Source organism: Neophocaena asiaeorientalis, unplaced genomic scaffold, assembly GCF_003031525.2.
Source record: "Neophocaena asiaeorientalis asiaeorientalis breed wild unplaced genomic scaffold, Neophocaena_asiaeorientalis_V1.1 scaffold296, whole genome shotgun sequence".
Taxonomy (NCBI): domain Eukaryota; kingdom Metazoa; phylum Chordata; class Mammalia; order Artiodactyla; family Phocoenidae; genus Neophocaena; species Neophocaena asiaeorientalis.
Genome location: NW_020175084.1, coordinates 1,396,365 through 1,419,876, shown reverse-complemented (window position 1 = coordinate 1,419,876; position 23,512 = coordinate 1,396,365). Strand labels below are relative to the sequence as shown.

At 40.3% G+C, this 23,512-nt stretch overlaps 1 protein-coding gene across 1 annotated transcript in view; it reads left to right on the top strand.

Moving 5' to 3' along the window:
* The window catches only part of AFF1 (ALF transcription elongation factor 1), a 200,712-nt gene that overhangs the window by 132,807 nt on the left and 44,393 nt on the right, over positions 1 to 23,512 (top strand). The window contains 4 exon segments of the mRNA XM_024764212.1: positions 12,266 to 12,310; positions 17,263 to 17,349; positions 18,279 to 18,315; positions 22,035 to 22,086. Coding sequence (XP_024619980.1) covers positions 12,266 to 12,310; positions 17,263 to 17,349; positions 18,279 to 18,315; positions 22,035 to 22,086 — 221 coding nt within the window.

Genomic DNA, 23,512 nt, shown 5'->3' with positions numbered 1-23,512 from the left:
GCGTGTGTGTGTGTGTGTGTGTGTGTGTGTGAGGCGATGAGAGAGAGTCAGAAGGACTTCGAGAGAAGTATATTGAGATGGAGAAAGATGGGCGGAGAGTCACTGCTACATGTTTTCAAAATGAGTATAAACGTATTGTTTCCTACTGTAACTTTTAGAATTGTGGTCTGTGTAAGATGTGATAGAATTGTGGTAGATGTACTACGAAATGCTTAATGCTTTTAAATTCAGCAGGTATTAGAGCACATTTATTTTACAAGCAAAGGGAATTTTCTCCTTGGCACAGATTAAATACTTATTTAAAATAAATTCAAGAATAATTCTTTTATGTATATTTATCTGGCCTGTCCCTTGTATTTATTTTTAAAAAATACTGGCACTTGTTGAGTGACTGTTTATTTAAAACTTTGTTATTAAACATATTTTCTTTCATTTTGCCAGTTCAGTAAATCACTTTATGAGATGAGCTTTCCTAGAAGTCTCATGCAGTTTGTTTATACTTTTAGACCAAACTTACATACAAAGATAATGCAGGAAAAAGAAAAGATTATTAAATCTACTTGAGGTTCGGTGGCATTAGTAAGGTTTCTTTTTCTTTGTAAAGAATCTGGTTTTTAATAAATTATAGAAAAGTAAAATAGTCTCTTAAATTTAGGTGCTCATTGATGTGATTAAATAAGTGATTTATAACCACCATGATGTTATATTAAATAATTATACTTTCTCGAATGATCTTTGGCCCTTTTTCTAGATCCTGGCAAGTAATCTGTTTGTTACCCAAGATTAAAGACCAAAAAAAAAATAAAGGAATTTGCTTATTCAGAATTAAGATATAAAGGGCAAGGCCATCTTTATTTGCCTTCTCTCCTCTGTGTTTATTATAGTATCAGTAATCCCCAGGGCAGTTTGAAGCTCAGATTGTTTCCTCAGAGTATATATTGCCTCTTGCCTACTGCTTCAGTAATTTTCTTTGCTTTTTTTCCCTCTGGGTTCTGTTTTTTGTTTTTAAAAATCATGATGCCAGGAGACAGACAACCAACACCTAGCCCAGAGGAACTGTTGAGATTACCACTGGAATAAGTCCAGGATAAAAATCTTTATGTCCTTTCAGACAAAGCGTGGATTAAATGGCTTATCTTATTCATATGACTTCAGTTTCTTTCAACCTCATCCAGAAACCGATGGAAAGTTTTTTTTTCTTTTCCCCCCTGGTGCCTCTGTAGTCTTCACTTATGCCTAGCTATTAAAAAAAAAAGTGTCCAGGCACCCTGTGAAACACAGAATTAGACATGGTTCCCGAACATTGTTTGCCACTTAAATTTGATAGACACACTCAAAAAGGAGCAGTAATACAGGTTTATGCATCTATAAATTCTGTCATGGTTGACAAAATAATTTAGTAGTGTTGTTTTAGACTCAGAATCATCCCTTATATGATCTGTGAGAGAGTACTTGTGTGTGCGTGTTGTGTGTGTTTGTGTGCATCTGTGTGTGTGAGGTGGGGAGAGAACAGAGTAGGATGGGAATGGAGTAAGCATGGTCACAAAACACTTCAGTTTAACACCCTCCCTGCAGTGGTATATTTTAATTGAAAGACTGCTTGTGCTTTGCAAATCAATGTACCCACTCAAAAATCAAAATTTAATTCCTCTTAAAAAAAAAACTGTAAAAGTTGTTTTAGTGAGTAGAATTGGTTACGGAAGGGGAGTTAGGTCATGTAGTTTGGACCATTTGAAAGAACTTGTCAGTTTATTATCACTGGAATGGAACCACTGTCTAGACTTGTTCTTTGTGATGTCTTTTTCTTTTTTTAAAGCAGTGCTTTTTAGCCAGTCTTACTAAATCATTCATGGTTACTATGCCCACAATGGGCTTCGTGGGGTCTCATGTGATCTTCTGTCAAAGGCACAGTGTTTTCAAGTCTTAAAACACTGGGGATTTCTGATTCTTTATTACACTGTGAATGGTAATAGTTCACAGTCAAACGTTAGAAAGTTGGTGAATAACTGAGATTAGATATATTTACTCTCAAACAGTGGTAAGTTATCTGCATTTGTTTTTCATCCAGGTACTTTTAAGTCTGTTTAAACCTATCTCAGGTACACCCCACCCTTGTCACTTTTACACCAAGAAGCTATTTGACATATTGTCATAAAGAATATTTACTGAAAACATTTCTGCATATAATGCAGCAACATAAATAGTATTTTTTTTTTTTTAGTGTTTCAGTTTTCTCCCCACCAACCCCGTAAATTTATTTATTTATTTTTTGTTTGTGTTGGGTCTTCGTTGCTGCGCACGGGCTTTCTCTAAGTTGCGGCGAGTGGGGGCTACTCTTCATTAAAGTGCACGGTCTTCTCACTGGGGTGGCTTGTTGCGGAGCACGGGCTCCAGGCGCGTGGACTTCAGTAGTTGTGGCTCGCGGCTCTAGAGCACAGGCTCAGTAGTTGTGGCGCATGGGCTTAGTTGCTCCACAGCATGTGGGATCTTCCTGGACCAGGACTCGAACCCGTGTCCCCTTCATTGGCAGGTGGATTCTTAACCATTGTGCCACCAGGGAAGTCCCTAAATAGTATTTTTTAAAATAAAAACTATTTCATGTGACTCTGTAGAAGCCTTACAAATATATTAAAATTTATATATACTCATGTGGTCTCAGGAAGTATAGTAATACAGTAAATGAAACCAGCACTTTTATTACTCCCCTAATATTCATTTGTATATTTATATAAAGTAAGTGTTATATATGTGGGGAACAGCTACTCATGGTTCTATTTTTATTTATTTAAACCAGATCTTAAGAACTAGATCCTAGGTTTCGTGACTAAAAGATGCCCTCTTTTAATAGAGATCAAAACAGAATTTCCAGAATATTTTAAGTAGTTCAGTTAATACAAATTATGAGCTTTTGTACATTTTATATACTTTAGAAAAATAAATTCTTTATGACACTAAAGCAAATTGCTTCACTGGTAAAATCAGAGTAACTGGAAAGCAACAATAAACTCTCTAGTTACCCACATTAATCTTTAAAGTACATATCGTTCAAAATACTTCTTCCTGTAAGGGTTTAAGTTTCAGTAATGATACTTAGGGTCTTTTTTTTCTTTTCATTTTTTAGCCTGTTTTTGCTCTAGCTGGTGAAAGGCAGGGAGATAACATAGTTCGCTTATAGAGGAGTTTACCTGAAGGTGAACTTTATACACATTTGTGTGTGTTAACTCTCATTTAATAAGTGAATTGGGGTGCTAGCACATCTTCCAAGCTTCCAGCATTCTCTTTCTGCATTTATCCTGGAATATTTCTTGATCTTCAGTCTCAAGGAGATACACCCTTCCTTTACCCCACCCAAGCATGCTCAATGTACCCTTCCCCCAACAATCATGATCTGATGTTACTGTCACATCAGAAACTGTTCTCTGAGAAACTCACATCCTCAAATTGTACTTAGGCAACTACTCCTTGGGTGAAAAACATCTCATTGAGTTGATGGTGGTGATAGAATTTCATTTTTTTTTTTTTTTCAGTTGAGGATTTCTGTATCTTCAAAAACAGCCTTATTCTGTGAAGTTGCCTAGAGTTTTGCATATTTGAGCAAACACACATTGCTTCCAATATACAGGAAAAAATGGAGAATTCACTATAAAATATTCCATAATTACTTTTCGGCTAGCTCATGTTTGTGAATTCTGTCAGAGATGCCATGAGATGGCAAGATCAGGTTCATTCATTTGACAAATATTACTTGCATGTCTGTGTTTGTCCAGAATTATGTTAAGGCCCTGGGAGATACTGGGATGAATAAAGCCAATCCCTGCCTACAGGAAACCGTTCCGGGGGAGACAGATTAGAGCACCATGGGTTACCATTTGGAGTTGAAGGTGGGTGCAGAGTCAAGGTGAAGGAAGACTTGCAGGAAAGGACAGCCAGTGTTTGTGACACCCATGTTTCCAGACTGCTGCCCCTTTTCTAGTTCCTCCAACATGAGTAGAATTGCTTGGTCTTTCCACAGTAAATTTTTGTTGGATGATAGCTGTAGGTGACCTGTAGATTTCTCATCATTTAAAATAATCTTGTCCTTCATCAGTCTCTTTCCTCTTCTCCTTGAAACATTTACTTGGAGAACTATAGAGATTTCTGCAGTTAGCATAACAGTAATTGTGGTAGCCTCCATGCCTGGCAGACCAGTTTGGCATTAAAAAATGAGGCTTCCAGGGAACACGTAATTCCTTGCTACATATTGAAGCTTATCACCTTTTAAAAAAAATAATACTACCCCAAACCCTGCCGTTATTTGAAGATATTTGAGTAGAGATTCAGGGTGTTTAGGTGTTTAATTTTTTGAAGGGAGAGTTTGATGGTTAAAATTGGTTTGTATTATAATACTATTCATCTTTAGGAAAACTGTTAAGAGTATCTTAGTCTCTGTTTTCTGACCCATTATCCTTCCTTCCATATTAACAATCTATGGCTTTCCTTTTTTTTTCTCTTTTTGTACTATAAGTGTGTCCATAAATCTGCCCAGGGATTTAAAAAATTCTTACCTAAAATACTGGGTGTGGAAGTAGATGTTTAGATAGTTGCCCAAAGGGCATGACACTTCTGAAGAAGTAATACTGTTAGAGCCTTGTGCCTTTTTCAGCCGGAGTAGGCATACCCAAGCAGTATGAGCGAGTTCTTGGAATAGGCCTAGCTATTTAGGTAATTTACTTTGTATTCACAGAATGGAGTTGATTTTATGCCAGAACCTTGCTCAGGCAGGCCTTTTGGTTTCCTCCTTTAATCTATCTCTGGGAAGTGCTGATTATTGCATCTTCATGATAAGTGCTTAAGTTTATTTGTGAGGCATTAGCTTTAACGTGCATTGTCTTATTTCTTCCTCACAGCAATCCTATGAGGCTTTGTCTATTTCAAATATATTTGCCCAGTATTTAAGCATGACTGATTAAAAAAGAGAGAGAGCCCACCCCTACCCCCACCCCAAATACATCTCTTTCAAGGGCTTTGTAACATTCTAGTTTGGGAAGCAAGAGTGAACTAGCCAGCAAATAGGGCCAGACACCAAGTCCTAGGTTTTCCCAGGAGCACCTCACAGAAGGCTGACTGTAAATCTAGGAACAATTCAGTGTGCTGAGTGTTACGTGAGGCAAGCCCAGAGCTCCGAGGAGGAAGCTGTGGACAGATTCATATAGACGTGTGTTTGGGAGAAGCAAAGTTACATAGAAGAATGCTAAAAGAGAGTAAACACAAATGTGGCAGAGACCTTTGGCTGTACCTTTGAGTAAAAATTTTTATCCTTAATTTTTAAAATCTCAATCTAATTTTTGTATTTTCCTTTATAATTACATAATATACTTAATAATGCAGAATTTTAAAAGGTATACAGTGAAAATCTTCCATTACTCTGGCCCTCCAGCCACTTAGTTTTTGTTTCTAGGAGTAATTGTTATAGATTTCTTGTGTTATTCCCAATGGTATTTTATGCATAATAAGTAACTCAACATATATATTCTCTTCTGACGTCACCTTTTCATTTCAAATCCTGGCATGTATTGCACCTGGTTTTTTCCCTCCCCCTTAACAGTATAGCTTGGAGATTACCCAAATCATTGCACGAAGAGCGCCCTCATTCTTTGTCATGCCTGCGTAGTATTTCTGCCTAAGGGGCATGTAACACAGTTTTCTTAGCCAATTACCTCTAGATGGGAGTTTAGAGTTTTTCCAGTACCTTACTATTTGGAGACTAGGCTGAAGTGAATAACTTTGTGCGTATATCTTTTTGTACATGTAGGAGCTGGTGCTAGAGGTAAAATTGCTGGGTCAGAGCATGAGAAAATAGAATTTGGTGGCTCCTGCCAAATTGCTATCTTCAGCGATTGTGCTGTTTTACCCTCCCACCAACCACGGTATTTGAGCGCCTATTTCCCCACATCTATCTCATAGACACAGAATTGTCCGTCTTTCTTTTTTTGTTTTGCCAATCTGATATGTGAAAAATAGTTTCTAAGAGTAGTCTTAATGTTTTGAAGGAGAAAACAATGCAAAACAATTTCCTTTTTGTCCTCGTGTGTTTATTTCTGTGTAGTTTGTTAATTAAGATGTTGGCTTATAATTCAAAGAAGCTACTGTATTTAGAAAGTCTCTAATGCTTTAAAAATTGGGAATTTGTTTTCATATTCTGAGTTCGGAGGCTGAAAACTGTACCAGCAAATGTTGATTGGTTGCCTCTGTGTGGCAGGCAGCGTGTGATTGGTGATTTAGCAAGGCAGAGCTGGCCCCTGCAGTCATGGAACTGGTAATCTAGGAGAAGCAGAGATGGTGGGACATGAGGCGGTTTGACAGCCATGGGAGCACATGCACAGTTTTGGGAGTGAGAGAGTCAAGGAATATTTTCCAGAAGATGGTCTTTAATCTGCCACTCAGAGTCTGAGTAGGAGTTTTCCCAACACAGGTGGGAGAGGGAAATGGGCTCCAGGCAGGGGCAAGAAGAGTGTGCCTTATCTAGTTAGTTTGGGATAGGTGAGCAGCAAGTAGATACTATAGACTGAACCATAGTCCAAAAGTTGACGTATGTTTGAAGAAAAATAGCATGAGAATTTGTTTAATCTTTTAAAACATAAAATGAGAGAGAACCTATTGGGGTTTCTTTAAAAGCTGTCACACCAGTGAAGACTGCCTTGATAATGTTGGCCCCATGTATTTATTTCACATATCAGTGCCTCCTGATAGTTTTTTTTTTTTTTTGCGGTACGCGGGCCTCTCACTGTTGTGGCCTCTCCCGTTGCGGAGCACAGGCTCTGGATGCGCAGGCTCAGCGGCCATGGCTCACGGGCCCAGCCGCTCCGCGGCATGCAGGATCTTCCCGGACCGGGGCACGAACCCATGTCCCTTGCATCGGCAGGCGGACTCTCAACCACTGCGCCACCAGGGAAGCCCCTCCTGATAGTTTTTATAAGTTTATTTATTGATTGATTGATTTATGGCTGCGTTGGGTCTTCACTGCTGCGCGCGGGCTTTCTCTAGTTGCGGCGAGCGGGGGCTACTTTTCATTGTGGTGCGTGGGCCTCTCACTGCAGTGGCTTCTCGTTGAGCACGGGCTTTAGGCGCGTGGGCTTCAGTAGTTGTGACATGTGGGCTCAGTAGTTGTGGCGCGTGGGCTTAGTTGCTCCTTGGCAGTGGGAATGTTCCCGGACCAGGGCTCAAACCCATGTCCCCTGAATTGACAGGCAGATTCTTAACAACTGCGCCACAAGGGAAGTCCCTCCTGTTAGTTTTTAAAGGTTCACACTTGACCTTCATACTTGACCACACATACCAACCCTGTGAAGCGGTTAGGATTGGTAATATTATCCCTTTATTGCCATGAGGAGATAGTCCCAGGGAAGTTGAATCTTAGCCAGCATTGCAAGAACCAGTCCTCGGCAGAGCCAGAACTAGAATCCAAGATCTTTTGACTTCCCTCGTCAGCAGTCTGCCTTTGTGCTCCCTGCAGTTCTGGTTAGTGATAACTAAGCCTTTTTGAGAACAGCATTGTTAAAAAAAGTGCTGCTCTGTTGAAACTTGAGAGGCTTAAAACACAGTATTGCCAGAGCCTCCTGGTCTTAACGGTGAGGTATATTTCTTCCGTCCGGCTCTTTTTAGCTTATTAAAACAAACTGTGTCGTGCTTAGAAGACTTTTACTGACATATTTTATTTTGGTATCAGTGCATCTCCTTAGGATCACACAATATCATTCCAAGAGGAGTGAGAAATCAGACCGAGGCCAGCATCGCTGCCTTTTCTGGTCTGAAGTACCCGCAGTAGTAAGAGGCAGTTAAGTCTGAATACCAACTTCTTTGCACAAACACAGGGAAAACAGTACTCTTTGAAAATGGTTTTGGTCATGCATACGACAACTGGGATCATATCTCCTCCTTAAATACTAATCTATCTGTCTCTTGCCTGAAGTTGAGGTTTCTGGAAAAGTAGTGTAGCAACATTCGGAAGGCAGGCTTAGTCACTTGAGAGCGTTGTGTGACCTTGGACATGTAACTTAATTTCTTTAGAATTCAGTCTTCATTTTAAAAACTGGGAGTTATACCACAAAGATTGATGTGAGAATGAAATGGAGCATTACGCAGGATTCCCTCAAATTTTTATTTCATTTTTCAGTGTCTGTAATAAGGGATGTATCTACAGTTGATGCGTACATTTAGTGCCGTAGCTTTTCCCCTTCCAAGTTAATGATGGTGCATTTTACAATAGATGGTATCAAACGGAGGAAATGTGTGAGAATTTAATGCAGTATCAAGTACAATATGTATTCAATAAGTAGCTACTATTTTTTTAATTATTATTGAATAGGATTATGGTTCCTGTGTTAAGGCCATACCCCATGGGGAAGTGAGGGCTCCGCTGGGAGGTCCGTGTATATACAGGATACCATATGTGTGAGGTAGCCGAGCTGCTCTCCTCTAGGAACCTAGATGTTGAAGATGGGAGACAACAGTGTGATTTGTGGTTGTGAGTGTCTAAAGTCAGTGCCTCTGACCCTGAAGGTGCGCTAGACAGGGAAGGACCTGCAAACTAGAGCTTCTGCATTCATGCAGTTAGCACAGATTGTTTTTGTTGCTGCTTTTTAATCATCCCTTGTTCTTTGAAGAAGTCTTACCTAAAGATCTTCAGCCTTAACTTGGCTGAGCTTCAGAGAGGCTGATTATTTACTCCTTGGCCACAGTGTTGAAGGGAGAGCCTGGCTTCTCTGAGTAGGGGTGGCATTACTCAGCTGGGGACCCTGTGAGGAAAGTGGATTTTAAGGAAGGGGATTAAGCCATAATGGTTTGTTGAACTGCCCCTCCCTTTTTGGAAAGTCTCCTTCCAGTGGCAGACTTGGAGGTGCCAAGTTGTACTTTTTAAAACGAGGCAGCCAGTCCTTATGGATCTTCCTCTGCAAACAGCTGAGATACCTACTGTACTCTAGTTTGAGTCTCTAATTTGGGTCAGGGAAGAGTGGGGATATGAATCTTGGGTAGATAGAACATAAAATAGGCTCATACTATATAGACGATCTGGTAAACCTCCCCCGCCCCCCGACCCTTTCTTTTTTTTTTTGGTACTCCAGCCTCTCACGGTTGTGGCCTCTCCCGTTGCGGAGCACAGGCTCTGGATGCGCAGGCTCAGTGGCCATGGCTCACGGGCCCAGCCGCTCCGTGGCACATGGGATCTTCCTGGACGGGGGCACAAACCCTCGTCCCCTGCATCGGCAGGTGGACTCTCAACCACTGCGCCACCAGGGAAGGGTACCCCCCCCCCCACCGTTAAATAAAGCTGTAAGGCATACCTTGGTACACACAGAAGTATTTAGAGGTAAAAGGGCATTAACTCTAACTAACTTACTCTTGAATGGCTCAGTGTAGATGTGTGGGTGGAGGGCAGGGAGAGAAAAATAGAAAGCAAACTGTGGTAGAATGCCCGCATTTGGGGAATCTGAGTGAAGGGTTTGTAGGAATTTCTTTTACTGTTTTAATTATTTTTCTGTAAGTGTGAAGTTCTTTCCAAAGAAAAAGTTGAAAATACCTTGAGCATCTTTCCATGCAAGTACACGTATTTACGTTATTTTGCGATCATTTCCAGTTATTTGCCATTATAAACAGTGCTGCATGGAGATCTTTACGTATGATATATCCTCATGTATTTGGAATGGAATTCTGGCACCCCTTTGAAATACCCCCACTTTCATAATGGACCTGATAAGAAAATTCACAGTACATTAACCAATTAATGCTTGAGCCTTAGACTTTAGTTAGAAATTTAAACGGGTTAAATGGTGACTGTTGAGCAATATTTATCTTACCCTGATACCAATAAACAATAATCTTTGGAAAAAATTTCTTCAGTCCTGGTTCATCTCATGTAATAAAATTTTAGGGAAAAAAATGAATCTTTTAGTGACATAAAACGTCTTGGCTAAGGGTTGATGGCTTGAGTAGTAATGAAGATCAAAAAGTCTTTGAATGTCCTGAAGTTGTAGCTTCCTGACTCCATTCTTTTGGAAGCAGTGGGCAAATCTTTTTTGCCCTCATTTCAACTGTGCCTCACTGTTTCGTTGTGCTCGGGCTTCTCATTGCGGTGGCCTCTCCCGTTGTGGAGCGCAGGCTCTAGGCGCGCAGGCCTCAGTAGTTGTGGCACACACCCTCAGTAGTTGTGGCTTGCAGGCTCAGTTGCTCTGCAGCATGTGGGATCCTCCTGGACCAGGGGTCGAACCTATGTCCCCTGCAGTGGCAGGCGGATTCTTAACCACTGCGCCACCAGGGAAGTCCCTCAAAAATTTTTTTAATTGAAGCATAGCTGATTTACAATGTTGTGTTAATTCTGCTGTACAGCAAAGTGATTCCGTTGTACATACATATACATTCTTTTTTAAAATATTCTTTTCCCTTATGGTTTATCATAGGATATTGAATATAGGTCTCTGTGCTATACAGTAGGACCTTGTTGTTTATCCATTCTGTATATGAAAGCTTATTACATCTTCCAATCCCAGCATCCCACTCCATCCCTCCCCTAACCCCGTCCCCCCATGACTGCCAGATATTTTAACTGGATTCTCATTCTCATTCCAGCAGCAGATAGGATGAGGGGACTATTTAACCAGAGTCAGGAGTCATATGCTCTGTTCCGTTGATTAACTTTCAACTCCTAATTGTCGTTGTTCCTAATGATGCATGTGAAAGATTAAAACCGTAGGATATAATTACATTTTACCCGCAGGTCAAAACAGCATTCATTGTTTCTGACATTTGTGCTATAATATTTGGTCCAGTTTTTAGGCATTCTTTAATAGTCTTGAAAAACAAAAATTGGGTAAGCAGGTCCTGTTGTTGACATGCATAATGCATAAAGGCAGGTCCAGTAGGGCCAGCAGAGAAAGGGGATACCCTTGATTCTTTGGTTATACCTCCTAACTTCCAGACCCTAACTCAAAAATAGCAAACTGCAAACATTTCAATAAAATCACCTCTGTGAAATTTACATGTTTTAAAACCAGACCTAGGCAGGTCAAATTGCATCTGAATTTTGTCGTGTCCATTAGATTCAATTCCAGGAGAGTGTGAATGCTGTATGCTCTTTTCCTTTTTCCTTAAAGAAACTGGAATGAGGGAAATGGTGGATTAATAAACCCTAGATCAAGAATTAACAACCAATGCTGTATTAAATTACACTCAAATTAGAGATGAGAGCCCTGAAAAGAACCCTTTTCCATCTACACTCTGGCTGTGAGGCAAGTATTGGACCAACTGACTGGGAAGAACAGTGCTTTCTTCACAGCAGGAGCAGTAATGGGAGGGGTGTGTGTTGTACAGGAGTTGCCCAGGGCACTTGGCTCATGAATTGACACACAGCGAAAGCTGATATTCCATTAAAAATTGTGAAGTCAGGGGATTTGTTCCATATCTCTAGTTAAGGAAAAGTGATTTTTTTAAAAAAAGATTTTGCTTTTCCATTTTCTTTGTACTTAAAAATGTAAAGACTGTAAAATGACATTTCCTAGAAACTATGGTTGTGATACTAACAACAGCAGCTGTCATTTGTTTAGCTGGGGATAAGCAAGGTGATCTTTCCTTTAAGACCCTAGGTAGTCTCCTCTCTCCCTAGGGTCTGTCTCTGGAGAACTATTTTGTGTGTGTGTGTGTGTGTGTGTGTGTGTGTGTGCGCGCACGCGTGTGCGCGCATACGATGGAAGTGCTGACTTCAAGTAGGGCTAGAATTTAAAATGAATTTTTGGCAGGTAAAATTTCTAATATTTTAGAATATTACCATAATATTACCATAAAATCTATCCTTGATAGGATGCTGGCCTCCTTCCTGTGGGCTCAGTAAGATGTTAAGAGTGATTGCCATCTTCATGTTCATGTAACTTGGCTGACTGGACAGATGTAGCTATAAAGCAGCAAACTAACACCACCTTCACTTCTGTTATATCTGTTATTCCCCTAGATTTACTAATGTACTAATTTTCTTTAATATACATATTTTCCACCAGAAGCTTTTGACCTAAGGGTCATAATTCGTCTGTCATTGTCTCCAGCAGAAACCTTTCCTGCACGATTAGGTCAGGTTAATCTCTCTGGTTTTATTTCATCCAGAAGGTGAAGTTTCTCCTATTTAGCTCGTAAGAGGTGGGCCCTGAGGTGATTCTACTTACAAGAGTGTTGCTGTATTAATACCAGCATTCTAGTTGTTTTTTGTTTGTGTGCTAATCTTTTTCTTGCTTTTCCTGTTCAGCAGACCTACTCCAGTGACGTCCATTGTGTTGAAGAGATTCTGAAGGTGAGCTTATTGTTATTATTTCTCGCTTGAAGAAATACTTAAGTAGGCAGACATATATTCATTTTCTTTGACTTCAATGAACAGTTGCCATTCTGAACTCCTTTAAACAGTTTCTCCCCTCATACCTCCCAAAGCAAACTAAACCAGAATAATAACAAAGGGAGTCTTAGGACATTATTGAACTATCTGACAGATTTTAATTGAAATGAAGTCTACAAACTGCGAGGCATTTGGACCAGAGTCTTATGACATCTCCCTTAAGCTTTTCTGGCTGTCTGTAGAGACCCTGGAGAATTGCTCACCTCCCAGAGAGTAGATGCCCTGTGTTGCTGCAGCAGGGGGCACCAGGGGTTAAGTAGTGCTTGGTTTTCACCTCTTGGTGTTTTATAGGTGACACTTTATATGTTTGGCCTTAACCATCAGTGAGACCATGAATTTCTAAAGGGATAAAAAGAAAAATAGTAGAAAGTAAGTGGACATCTTTACACCTACCTTGAAAGGGTTATTTTTTGCTCTTGTTGATTGAGACCATGCCAGGAACATTTGTGCTGCTTCTACAAATACATCATTGAATCCATTATCCATTTGTTCAGTTTTCCTTGCACAAGGATGACAGATTCCTTTTAGAATTCAGTTCCAGGAAAATAAATAAATTCTCCTGATGAACCGGCTTGCTTTCTTTTTATCAGAGAAGAATTATGTAAACTGTTATGTGTCCCATTTTGGCTTTAACTTCCAGGAAATCTAGAGCTAAATTTAATGCTCAAATACAGTAATTGTAATGACTGAGAGTTTTGTTTATTTCTCATTCCTCCTCTGTGGCTCTTAATTTTCTTCCATGTCACTTTTAATGATACTCTTACTTTATCTTTTGCTATAAGGTTTCTGATTTTTGTTTTCTGGTTTTTTTTGGAAGTAGGAGAGATATGACACATGTACCTATTAATTTTTATCCCCACTGCACACTTTTTCCTCAAAATATGCTTACCCAATTTTTTCCTTTAAGTTTTCATTGCAAAGTATTAAGTGAGGTCGTGCTGAAACCAGTAATTAAGTGTATTGGTTACCTTCTCATTTGTGCAATTTTTGACAAAGGTGGTATCTAGCCAGATGTTTGGAAAACAGTTCCATTATTTTTATCTTACTATCTTCGGTATCCTACTTTTGTAGTTAGAGTTTTCTAAGAAAGAAATAGCTCTAAGGAAACATACTTTGTATTGCTGAAAATGAGAAATTTTTGCCAACCAGTAAATAAGATTAATCATAAGATATCTTGATCAAGCTTCTGTTTTATCCTCCCCCTCTGGTATTTCTGAAATTCTTTGGTAAGATGAGTCATAAAACTAACAAATGACTTAGTTATGAAATAATAGCCTTAGCATTTTCTCTGAAATTGTGTGTGATTTGTTCCATGGTTATTTCAAAAGTAAATGCAACAGTGTAGATTAGTTGTCTCCTGCATGTGTCAAATGCTTCTGTTAACGTTTTGATGTGTGTTAATATATGACTTGTTGAGTCCTTTATGTAAGGTGATAGTATTAGAACATCAGGCAAGCATTTTTAATTTAATAAACTCATCCATCCTCCCTCCCCTCTCAGCCAACATCACTTTAATGAGTTCTTGCTTACCTGGAAATGCTTGAAAGTCGATGGCTAATACGAGCCACAGGTGAGTGTTTTCATTTGGAAGTCTTAAAGAGAGAGAGTAAATCGCAGGATGTCCTGGACTGAAGAGGGGCATGGGTCTCTGCTTTGTGGAGACTTAGAATCTGTCCCCTTCTCTTCTCTTTTGGGGCCTCAGTTAAGTCACTTGTACTCCCTGGACTTCAGTTTCCTCACTGGTAAAATGAAGGCCCTGGGCTGGTAGATAGTAGATGACTCTAGGGTCAAATCCAGCTCTCACTCTCTGATGTAGATCCAGATACTTCCCTCTGCCTCGTGGTTTCTGTTCTTATCTCCTACCAGTAATTTATGAAGATTGCCAGGAATCCTAACACAGATTTTTCTGATGGGCAATAGAAGCAGTAAATAGTTCCCTAAAGGAGAAAATCAATTATAGACGATAGTGTTTGGTTCTCTGGTGGAAATGTTAAGAGTCGCAGTGTTTTACTGAAGGGGCATTGGTGGCCTGTGACTTGTGCAGACTGGCAGGGTAAGAAGGTAGCAGGCAACACTACCAGCAACCAGGAAATTGGTCATGCACAAGGGTCCAGATGGGGATGGTGCCCTCAGTGGGTGTGTGGAAACGGCTCAGGTTTTCTACAGCCTGGACAGCCTTTTGGGGCAGTTAATGCAGTGCTTGTAGACATTATCTCAGTGCAACATTCCAGTGACACTGGTACAACGAGTGGTAGCATTGTACCACTCGTTGTACCAGTGTCACTGGAATGTTCATTTATTCAGCAAATACCCGTGAAGATGCATATACTTTTCTAGGCACTGGGGTGCCGTGTGAATAAGAGTCCTTCCTCTTGTGGAGACCATAGTGGGGAAGATAAATATATAATAAAATGTCAGTTGTTGATAAGCACTGTGAGTCATACAGCAGGCAAGTGATTGGAGGAAAAGGCAGAGGAAAGAGTGCAGAAGCCTTGAGGTGGAAACGGGTTGGTGTATTAGAAAAACAGCGATAACTAGACAGAGTGTCTAGAGCAAAATGAGCAGGGTGGAGAGTGGGGAGGAGATAGCAGCTGTGGCACCTGGAAGGCCAGGAGTGAAGCAGGTGCTAAGTGATTTACCCCCATTCACGTGATAAGTCATTGTTAAAGTAGGGAGTGAATTCAGGGCCCTGCAATTCTGGGCACCCTCCTCTCCTTATGGCCCCAATTCTCGTAAGGCCTAACTTCCCCTAGTAAGCTGAGCATTTAGGGAAGTATATAAATTCTTTCACACTATCAGCAAACCACTTAAGGCCTGAAAGAGTTTATGCACTTTCCAACTGCCTAATTTAATAGCCGGGCAGCCTTAGGCATTGAGAGTACAATAGATATTTCCTGGGAATCATTGGTGACTAAAAGTCATAGACACCATTGGGATTCTATAAAGAAATTCTTGGAAGACAGAAGGATGATACTTTCAGACACCTTTGCAATTACTACAAGTTTTTACATCATAATGTTCTCATGGTCCCATACCTTAGAGTATAGTCAAATAAATAAAACAACAGGAAACTCTTTGGTGCAGTATTAAAATTCTTTAAAAACTAGGCTTTTAATTTTTTAAGTGCTTTCTCTGACCGTGTATTCCAGCACTTTATGCTCTGAAAAATAAGTGGTCTTCGTCCACCTCTTCCTGAGAACTAAGGCTCAGAGAGCTCAAACTCCTCAGGCGGACCTGACCAGCAGGGTCAGAGTTAAGATCCAATCTGGGTCCCTGGCTCCAGAGCTGCTACTCTTTCCATTATACTTTAGTATAGAATTCCTCTTTTGTACTGAACAAAAGATGGTTAGTCAGGTGAGCAAGGGCATGATATCACCTTTAACAAAAATTACTCGTACCAGCATCGGTTACTTTGCTTGTCACTGTGCCAGGTCATTTCTGTCTGTTCTGAGGTTCTAGCAACCCAGAGGGCGGCTGTGGGGAAGGGCAGGGAAGATGTGTGCAGAGGTGGGGAATGGGGATGCTTGCCCAGCTCCAACTCCAGTTGTTGCAAGGATCAGATGGCATTTCTGTGGTGATGGAGAGGTTGGTCAGCACTTGGAAAAAAGCACAGTGTGTAATGTAAAATAGATAGCTAGTGGGAAGCAGCTGCATAGCACAGGGATATCAGCTCGGTGCTTTGTGACTACCTCCAGAGGTGGGATAGGGAGGGTGGGAGGGAGGGAGATGCAAGATGGAAGAGATATGGGGATATATGTATAAGTGATTCACTTTGTTATAAAGCAGAAACTAACACACCATTGTAAAGCAATTATACTCCAATAAAGATGTTAAAAAAAAAAACAACACTGTTGTACAGGTGAGGTAACATAGTGTTATCTGGGGTCCCCAGTGTGCTGGTGGAGGGTTGCTTGTCAATCTTAAGCCAGTTTGCCTGGCAGGTCTGACACACGTGGGGATGGACTTCTTTCTCTCAGACTCCAACGCAAAGGGGCCATTCCCTGTGCTTTCAGGCCATTGGCTTCCTGGGGGACCTGATCCTGTCATTTTAGACCTTGTTTTTCTCAGCTGTAAAAGGAAGGGGCTGACGTTAATCTCCAGTGCCATTTTAGCTCTTCAACAAAGTGTGTGTGCGTGTGCATATTTGCGATTAGACACCTTTAATATGACATTTTGTTTTCCAGCAAGTGTATGTGCTTAGAAAAAAGAACTCATGTCAAGATAAATATATTAATTGGGAAGATATAGAAATCTTGCTTCCATGAAAACAGTGAATAGAAATGAAACTTCTGTTAATGAAAAGGGATGGTCACTTTTTAAGGCCTTCTCTGCAGAAGTTCTTATGTACTAATAATGTGTATCAGGGAAGGGTCAAATCCATTAAAACTCTCCCAAGTGGAACAAGTGACCTGAATTACTTGTTTGCTTAAGTCAAACAGGAAAGTTCTTCTTCCTTTGAACTTAAATAATTCCAGGAAATGCAATAAAGAAGCTGAGAGAGAAAGAAAGCATTGAGACAGGACTGAGTTTTCATAGTTACACAAGCTCTGGTAATACCTACTACCGTTTTTATGCTTCATGTTGCTCAGAGTGTTAAGACCATTCCTGTTCTATGCTCTTGTTTTTCTTCTTCGAACTGATTTCTTTTCAGTTCTGTTTGTTGGAGAGCTTCAGCTTTTGAACATAGCCCACCAAGTAGGAGCTTTTTTAAAAAGTAAATGAAATAACTTTTAAGATTTCACTTTTCATTTACCATCACTCCACTCTACATTCAGTTTAAAAAGTTAACTTAAGTAGCAATAAATGTTCTATTTATAATTTACCTTTTCTTCCCGTTCCAAATCTCTTTCCAGGAAATGACCCATTCATGGCCTCCACCTTTGACAGCAATACACACGCCTAGTACAGCTGAGCCCTCCAAATTTCCTTTTCCTGCAAAGGTAATTCCTTACAAGTCTAGCAGGCACTGCATCCACACCAGTGACAAGTGTGAAGTATCACTGTGTGCCAGATTAATCAAGTAGTATTTGTTGAACTCTTTAGAGATTAGGTTAATATTGCAATTAATTTAGCTACTAAAGTGCTTCCTAATGCTTTCAAATACTTCACTCTCCAGTTATGTCAGTAAGAACATCTTACATTTGTATAGGGTTTTGTAGCTTATGAAAGTATTCAGGACTTTACAATAAATTCATTTTTGAGGTTCTTTACCTTAGAAGAGGGACACGGAGGTACAGGAGAATTAAGTGAGGTAGGGTGTCTGCTTCCTAGTTCAGGACTTAGATACGTTACAGGTACACATTTACACTTGTCATACCTCCTACATTTTCTTAAAGTTTAATGCAATCAGCTGCATTCGTGATGGTTTTAATAGCAAGGTGAACTGCCTACTTGCACATTTCTGTTAAAGTATTTGTGAACAGTATATTAACAACACTGTCCCCTCGCCTTTTCTACTTTTGGATAACATTCAGAATATAGAAATATCACCTTCAGATCTGTGTTCAGTCCAGCCTGTTACACATGCACATTGTTAATATATTATCACTCTTCTTTTCCATGATGTCATTGAGGTTTTATCTACCCAAACCAGAATTTACCATGTTAGATACTTTACATATTTTCTAATGATAGTTTTTTTCTCAAAAAATGTAATTTATTATTATTGATTTTAAGGTAAAACATTATACTTTGTGTTGAAAATCCTTGACACCAAAGGAAGAATAAACTTTAGGAAACAACAGAAGCAATACAACCTATTTTATTAAAAATTAGACGTATCAATATTTATCAGATTTAACAGTGATGCAACCTTGGATTTATAAACCTTAATATTTTATTAACTAGAGATTTTAATTTTTCTTTCTAGGATTCTCAGCATATCAGTTCTGCAGCCCTAAACCAAAGTAAGTAAATATGTGGAACTGATTATTGCATTGGAGAACAAAGCATGTTTTTACTGTTTTAATGTAGAAAACATTAATGAAAAATGCCCCAGCAGAGATGAAGCCTTCCTACGGTTAAAGAATAGGAAGGAAGGGCAAACATAAAGCTGTTCTTTAGGTGGAGTTTCAGATTATTGCAAAGAGTTAACGAAGATGTCTTAGTAAAGTACCTAACAAATAAAATATAATTTGGTATTACCTCACATATGATAAATATCTTGAGAGTGACTCTAAATGCACTGTTACCCAGGAATTGTATATAAGAATAGATTGGGGTATTTTGTGTGTTTCTTGTATTTATTTTAAACAAAACCAAGAAATTTTTATAAGGAAGAGAGCACATAGTTTCTCTAGACCTTCTATATGTACTTGTCATGTAATTCTTCTTTTGGTTCCTTTTAATGGATTGTAAATACTTGAGAATTCAGTGGGAAACAGAAGAAAGTTAACTGGATCCAGCCTTTCTCTTTATCAGTAACCTCTCGGTTCATTAAATTCTTTGTGTCCCAACTACATGCAAGGCATTTCAGGCCTTACAAAAATGACTGGTGTATTTGCAATCATTTAGTTCATCAACATATGGTGAGTGCCCAAGTTACGAAGTGTTAGTCTTCAAAGGATAGGGAGACCAAAGTAGGGTGCGTGGTGTGCATATATGTGTTGGGAGAAGATTGCTCATAGATAGTCCATAGAGGTGACTCTTCTTGAAATATCTCCACCTTAGTCTTTTTCCTCACTTGTGTTTTTCCCTTGATTATCCTGTTGTTTAAATTGCAAGGATATGAGGAGAGTAAAAAAGATGAGAGGGGCTTCCCTGGTGGCGCAGTGGTTGAGAGTCCGCCTGCCGATGCAGGGGACACGGGTTCGTGCCCCGGTCCGGGAAGATCCCACATGCCTCCCAAAAAAAAAAAAAAAAAAAAAAAAAAAGATGAGAAAAACAAGAGATGAAATAATCTTCCTCTAGAATAGGGATAGGCACACTATAGCCTGAGAGTCAAATCTGTTGTACAGCTAGTTTTTGTAAAGAAGGTTTTCTTAGGACACAGCCGTGCTCATTCATTTATTATTATGCCACAAGGTACGGCATGCAAAGTCTAAAATATTTACTATCAGACCTTTACAGAAAATGTTTGCTGCCCTCTGCTCTAGAAGTACTGAATAAGACTTTGCAAATAACTCCTAACTAATTTCCCCCAGAGACTTCCCTGGCAGTCCAATGGTTAAGACTCCGTGCTTCCACTGCAGGAGGCGCATGTTCGATCCCTGGTCAGGGAATGAAGATCCCGTATGCTGTGTGATGTGGCCAAAAATAAATAATAATAATAAAAGTAAATAAATTTCCCCCAAATGCAGAGAGATAAACCTGATCATCTTGCACAGTATTGGGGAGACCGGGAAATCTTTTTTCCTCAACATCTTGGCAGCCTATCCAAAGATAGATAACGGGTGAAGTGGCATAAGTCTGCAGGTGGGTCACCAGCTCAGCTGTGGGCAGGATTGCTGTGCGTTCCTTTACCTCTTGCCCCTCACCCCACCCCCAAATTTGCTAGGGCTGCCAGTCATGCAGATTATATGCCTTCCACTGAATTACTTACAGCTTGCATGATTGCTACCTCCTGGTTTAGAAAGACCCTGTAATCCTTTAAACTGTCTGATTTCTCCTTTTAGCAAAATATAGTTGAACATGAGCTGGTAAGCACTTTCTTCGCCAGGGGTGGTGGCCCTCCAGGCCTGTGGACTAGTGTAGGCTGATTCCTCCTTGCCCTGATGGGAAGTTTTCAGACACTGGCAGGTCTCCTGTAGGTCTTGGCTCAGCACTTACTTTGGGGCCTTTTATGCTGCTGCTGGAAACCCTTTTTACCTCTGTGAGAATGTGGCCTTTGGGGGGCCTAGTTGGATCCTGGAGGGGTCTGGTTGTATGTTGGATGAAGAAGGAATGGAGTGTGTGCAGATAAAGCTTTCAGAAAAGTGGAGTGTGACATATATTTCTCAAAGTATGCCCAGCAAGATAATTCAAATTTCTTGAAAAATTGTGGTTTTTTGAATAAACGAATGGGGGCTGTTGAATAGTGGGGGGATGGGTGGGAGCACAGTGGGCCAAAGACAGAGTCTATAAAAGAGAGTGCTAGCAAATCACGGATAGATACGTGACGTGAAACCAGGTGAGGGTGACTGCAGCCCCATCCTAGTGCTTCCACAAGGGAGCCCCGCCAGCTGACAGTCTGTAGAGAATGAAGTATAGGGATTTTACTTGTATGTCCCAGTATTTATGTTCGCATGTGCAAAAAACACGGCTGCCTAAGGATTACCAGAGCCTCGTTGAGCTTAGGACCGGGTCAAGATGACTGTGTAGGAGTACATGTGAGTGTACTTTAGCCCCTCTAATTTGTAGTGCCAGCCCTAGCTTGCTAGCCAGAAGGGCAAGCAATTTAAAAATATCATATAAGAGCTGCTGCCACCATGAGGATAAAGCGTTTAATTGCAAATATTCAAGGGCCTCCACATGACATTAGTGGTCACTCTCCTCTCCCCTGTCTGAAAGGCACCCGTATTTCCATTCCCCTTCTGCTTCAGGTCTGTATTACCTCAGGCCTAGACAAACACAGCCTCCCAGCTGGTCTGCAGCCTCCACACTTAACATTTCCCATTCCTTTCTAGGTTACATCAGGTAGCACCCGCAGGTTAATCTTTCTGAGGAATAGCTGCATCGTGCTTTGGAGTTGTCTCATTCCCTGACAACTGAAGTTTTAACATCCTATTGTGGCACTCAGAGCCCTCTAAGATCTGACTTCCCTGGTCCCCCCATGCTGCCCACCACACACTCTGCACCCCAGCCTTCCCTTCGCATAATCTGTACCATTTCAACTCCTCCCATGTTCGACCTTCGCTCACTGTCTCTTCTGCCTGAAGGCCTTCCCCACCCTCATCTCCCTCTTGCCAGCAGTCATTCTGTCAAAATCTCACCTATCCTTTGTGACACAATTAATTTTGTTTCTTTCCTAATTTGCCTTCTTTTGTCATGACCAACAGAGTGACCAATCTGTAGATTCCTGGGACAGTTCATTTAGATGATTGATTTTCGTGCTGATTTTGCATTGCCTAGGGTTGTAGATAACACGTGCCTGTTTGATGTCCCTCAGTCAGCTGTACGCTCATCGAGGACGGGGTCAGATGCCTTGAACATCTTGGTGTCTAATAGGCAGTTGGTAAATAGCAGTTGAATAAAAGAATGGGGGCTGTTGAATAGTGGGGGGATGGGTGGGAGCACAGTGGGCCAAAGACAGAGTCTATAAAAGAGAGTGCTAGCAAATCACGGATAGATACGTGACGTGAAACCAGGTGAGGGTGACTGCAGCCCCATCCTAGTGCTTCCACAAGGGAGCCCCGCCAGCTGACAGCAAGGAGAGTCTCCTGCCCATGGCAGTGTGGTCGGCATGCCAGGTGGCGCTTTCAAAGTGTGTTCGCTCTTTTTAGGGCTTTCCAGTTCTGTGCAAGCCCTCTCTCTAGACGTAACATAAATGTTATTTTATAAGCAGTGTATAGCACTCTGGTTGACATAATTTAAGTATACTGAGTGTTTAGGTTAAAGTGGGGGGACAGCAAAAAAAGAAGGAATTTATAGCTAACGGTCTCATGAATTTGTCATTGTTCTCCTCTGATCATTTTTCCCTCGCTCACAGAACAATATGATACATCTTCAAAAACCCACAGTAATTCTCAGCAGGGAACATCGTAAGTAAAATTCTTTTGTTTATTAAAAGTTTATAATATAACATTGTAATTTCCCATGTAAATCTGTTGCTTAGATTTTTTTTCCTCCTTGCTTTCAAGTAATGACTCATAAAATACTACTGCAGTGTAAAGGGAAGAAATGACCAACATTTCTATTTGGATTAAATTCTCCTGTTGAAGGTTTAGGAACCTTAAGATTTTGCTAAGGAGTTTTCTCAAAAAGAAAGGCATTTGAGCCATTATTTACATATTAACTGTGGAAAATAGAAGGTTTTAGCTTTATAAATTTCAGTCTTAAATAGTTTTAGCTTGTGGAAACAAATTTCGGGGGATGTACACAATTTCAGACTTTCTGCCACTTTTTTGGCCTAGTTTTAACTAATAAAGAATGAGTCTTACTGCCCAGCTGTGCTTTATTAAGGCCAAGTAAGTCCAGATATATTTTGGGTTTTTGGAACAGTTGAAACTACATAGTAAAGATTTTTAAACCAGCATTTTGACCCAATTTGTCATTTCTTGGTGGTATTGAACTAGTATTTCTTTCTTTTCATGACTAGCAGTGGTTCAGGGACTAAGTGAGGAGGCCTTTCTCTCCTCAGTATTTGATCAATTACTAACACAGAGTTGCTAGTCTCTGAGGATTTCAGGTTCAAGCTCCAGCTTTCTTCTATTTTCAAGGCATAGTATTTGTTCCGTGTATTTTAGGAGGGGGTGTTGCTGTGGACTGAATATTTTAAAAACTGTACAGTTGAGGCAAAGAGGTTCTTTTATCTCCTCACCGTGACTGAATATCGAACGGGGTTAAATCACTGTTCCTACGTGCCAAGTCCTTGATGTAACTGTTTTCACATCTCCACAGCAAAGTAAGAAAAAAAGAATAACGATTTTAACAAGATAAATTTATTGGGAGTTCCCTGGAGGTCCAGTAGTTGGTTAGGACAGTGTGCTTTCACTGTGGAGGGTGCGGGTTTGATCGCTGGTCAGGGAACTAAGATCCCGCAAGCTGTGCGGCACGGCCAGAAACAAAAAAATAAAAAATTTTTAAAAATATAAGTTTATTATAGTTTGAAGGATGGATTTTTGTATGTGTAATAAAAGTGTTTCATTTGTGGTTCTGGCTGATGGTGAGGTTTTGCTTATTTTTATTGTCCTTTACTAGAAAAAAAAATTAACCCTATGTTATTCTTTGCCTGTTTCTTTTTTGGCCTTTTCTTTTTTCCCCTTTCTTTTTGTTTAAAAAAATTTTTTTACCCTTGAGTTCTGAAAGTCTGGAATCACCGACTTAGCTTAACCAGCTACCTCCTCCTCTAAGTATAATCTATCTGATGCCTGGTGGAGAATAGACAGGACGGTGCCAAGGACCACACTTAAAATAATTGTGTGGACTCTCTGTGACTTCCCCAAGGGTTTACACCTTGTGCTGTTT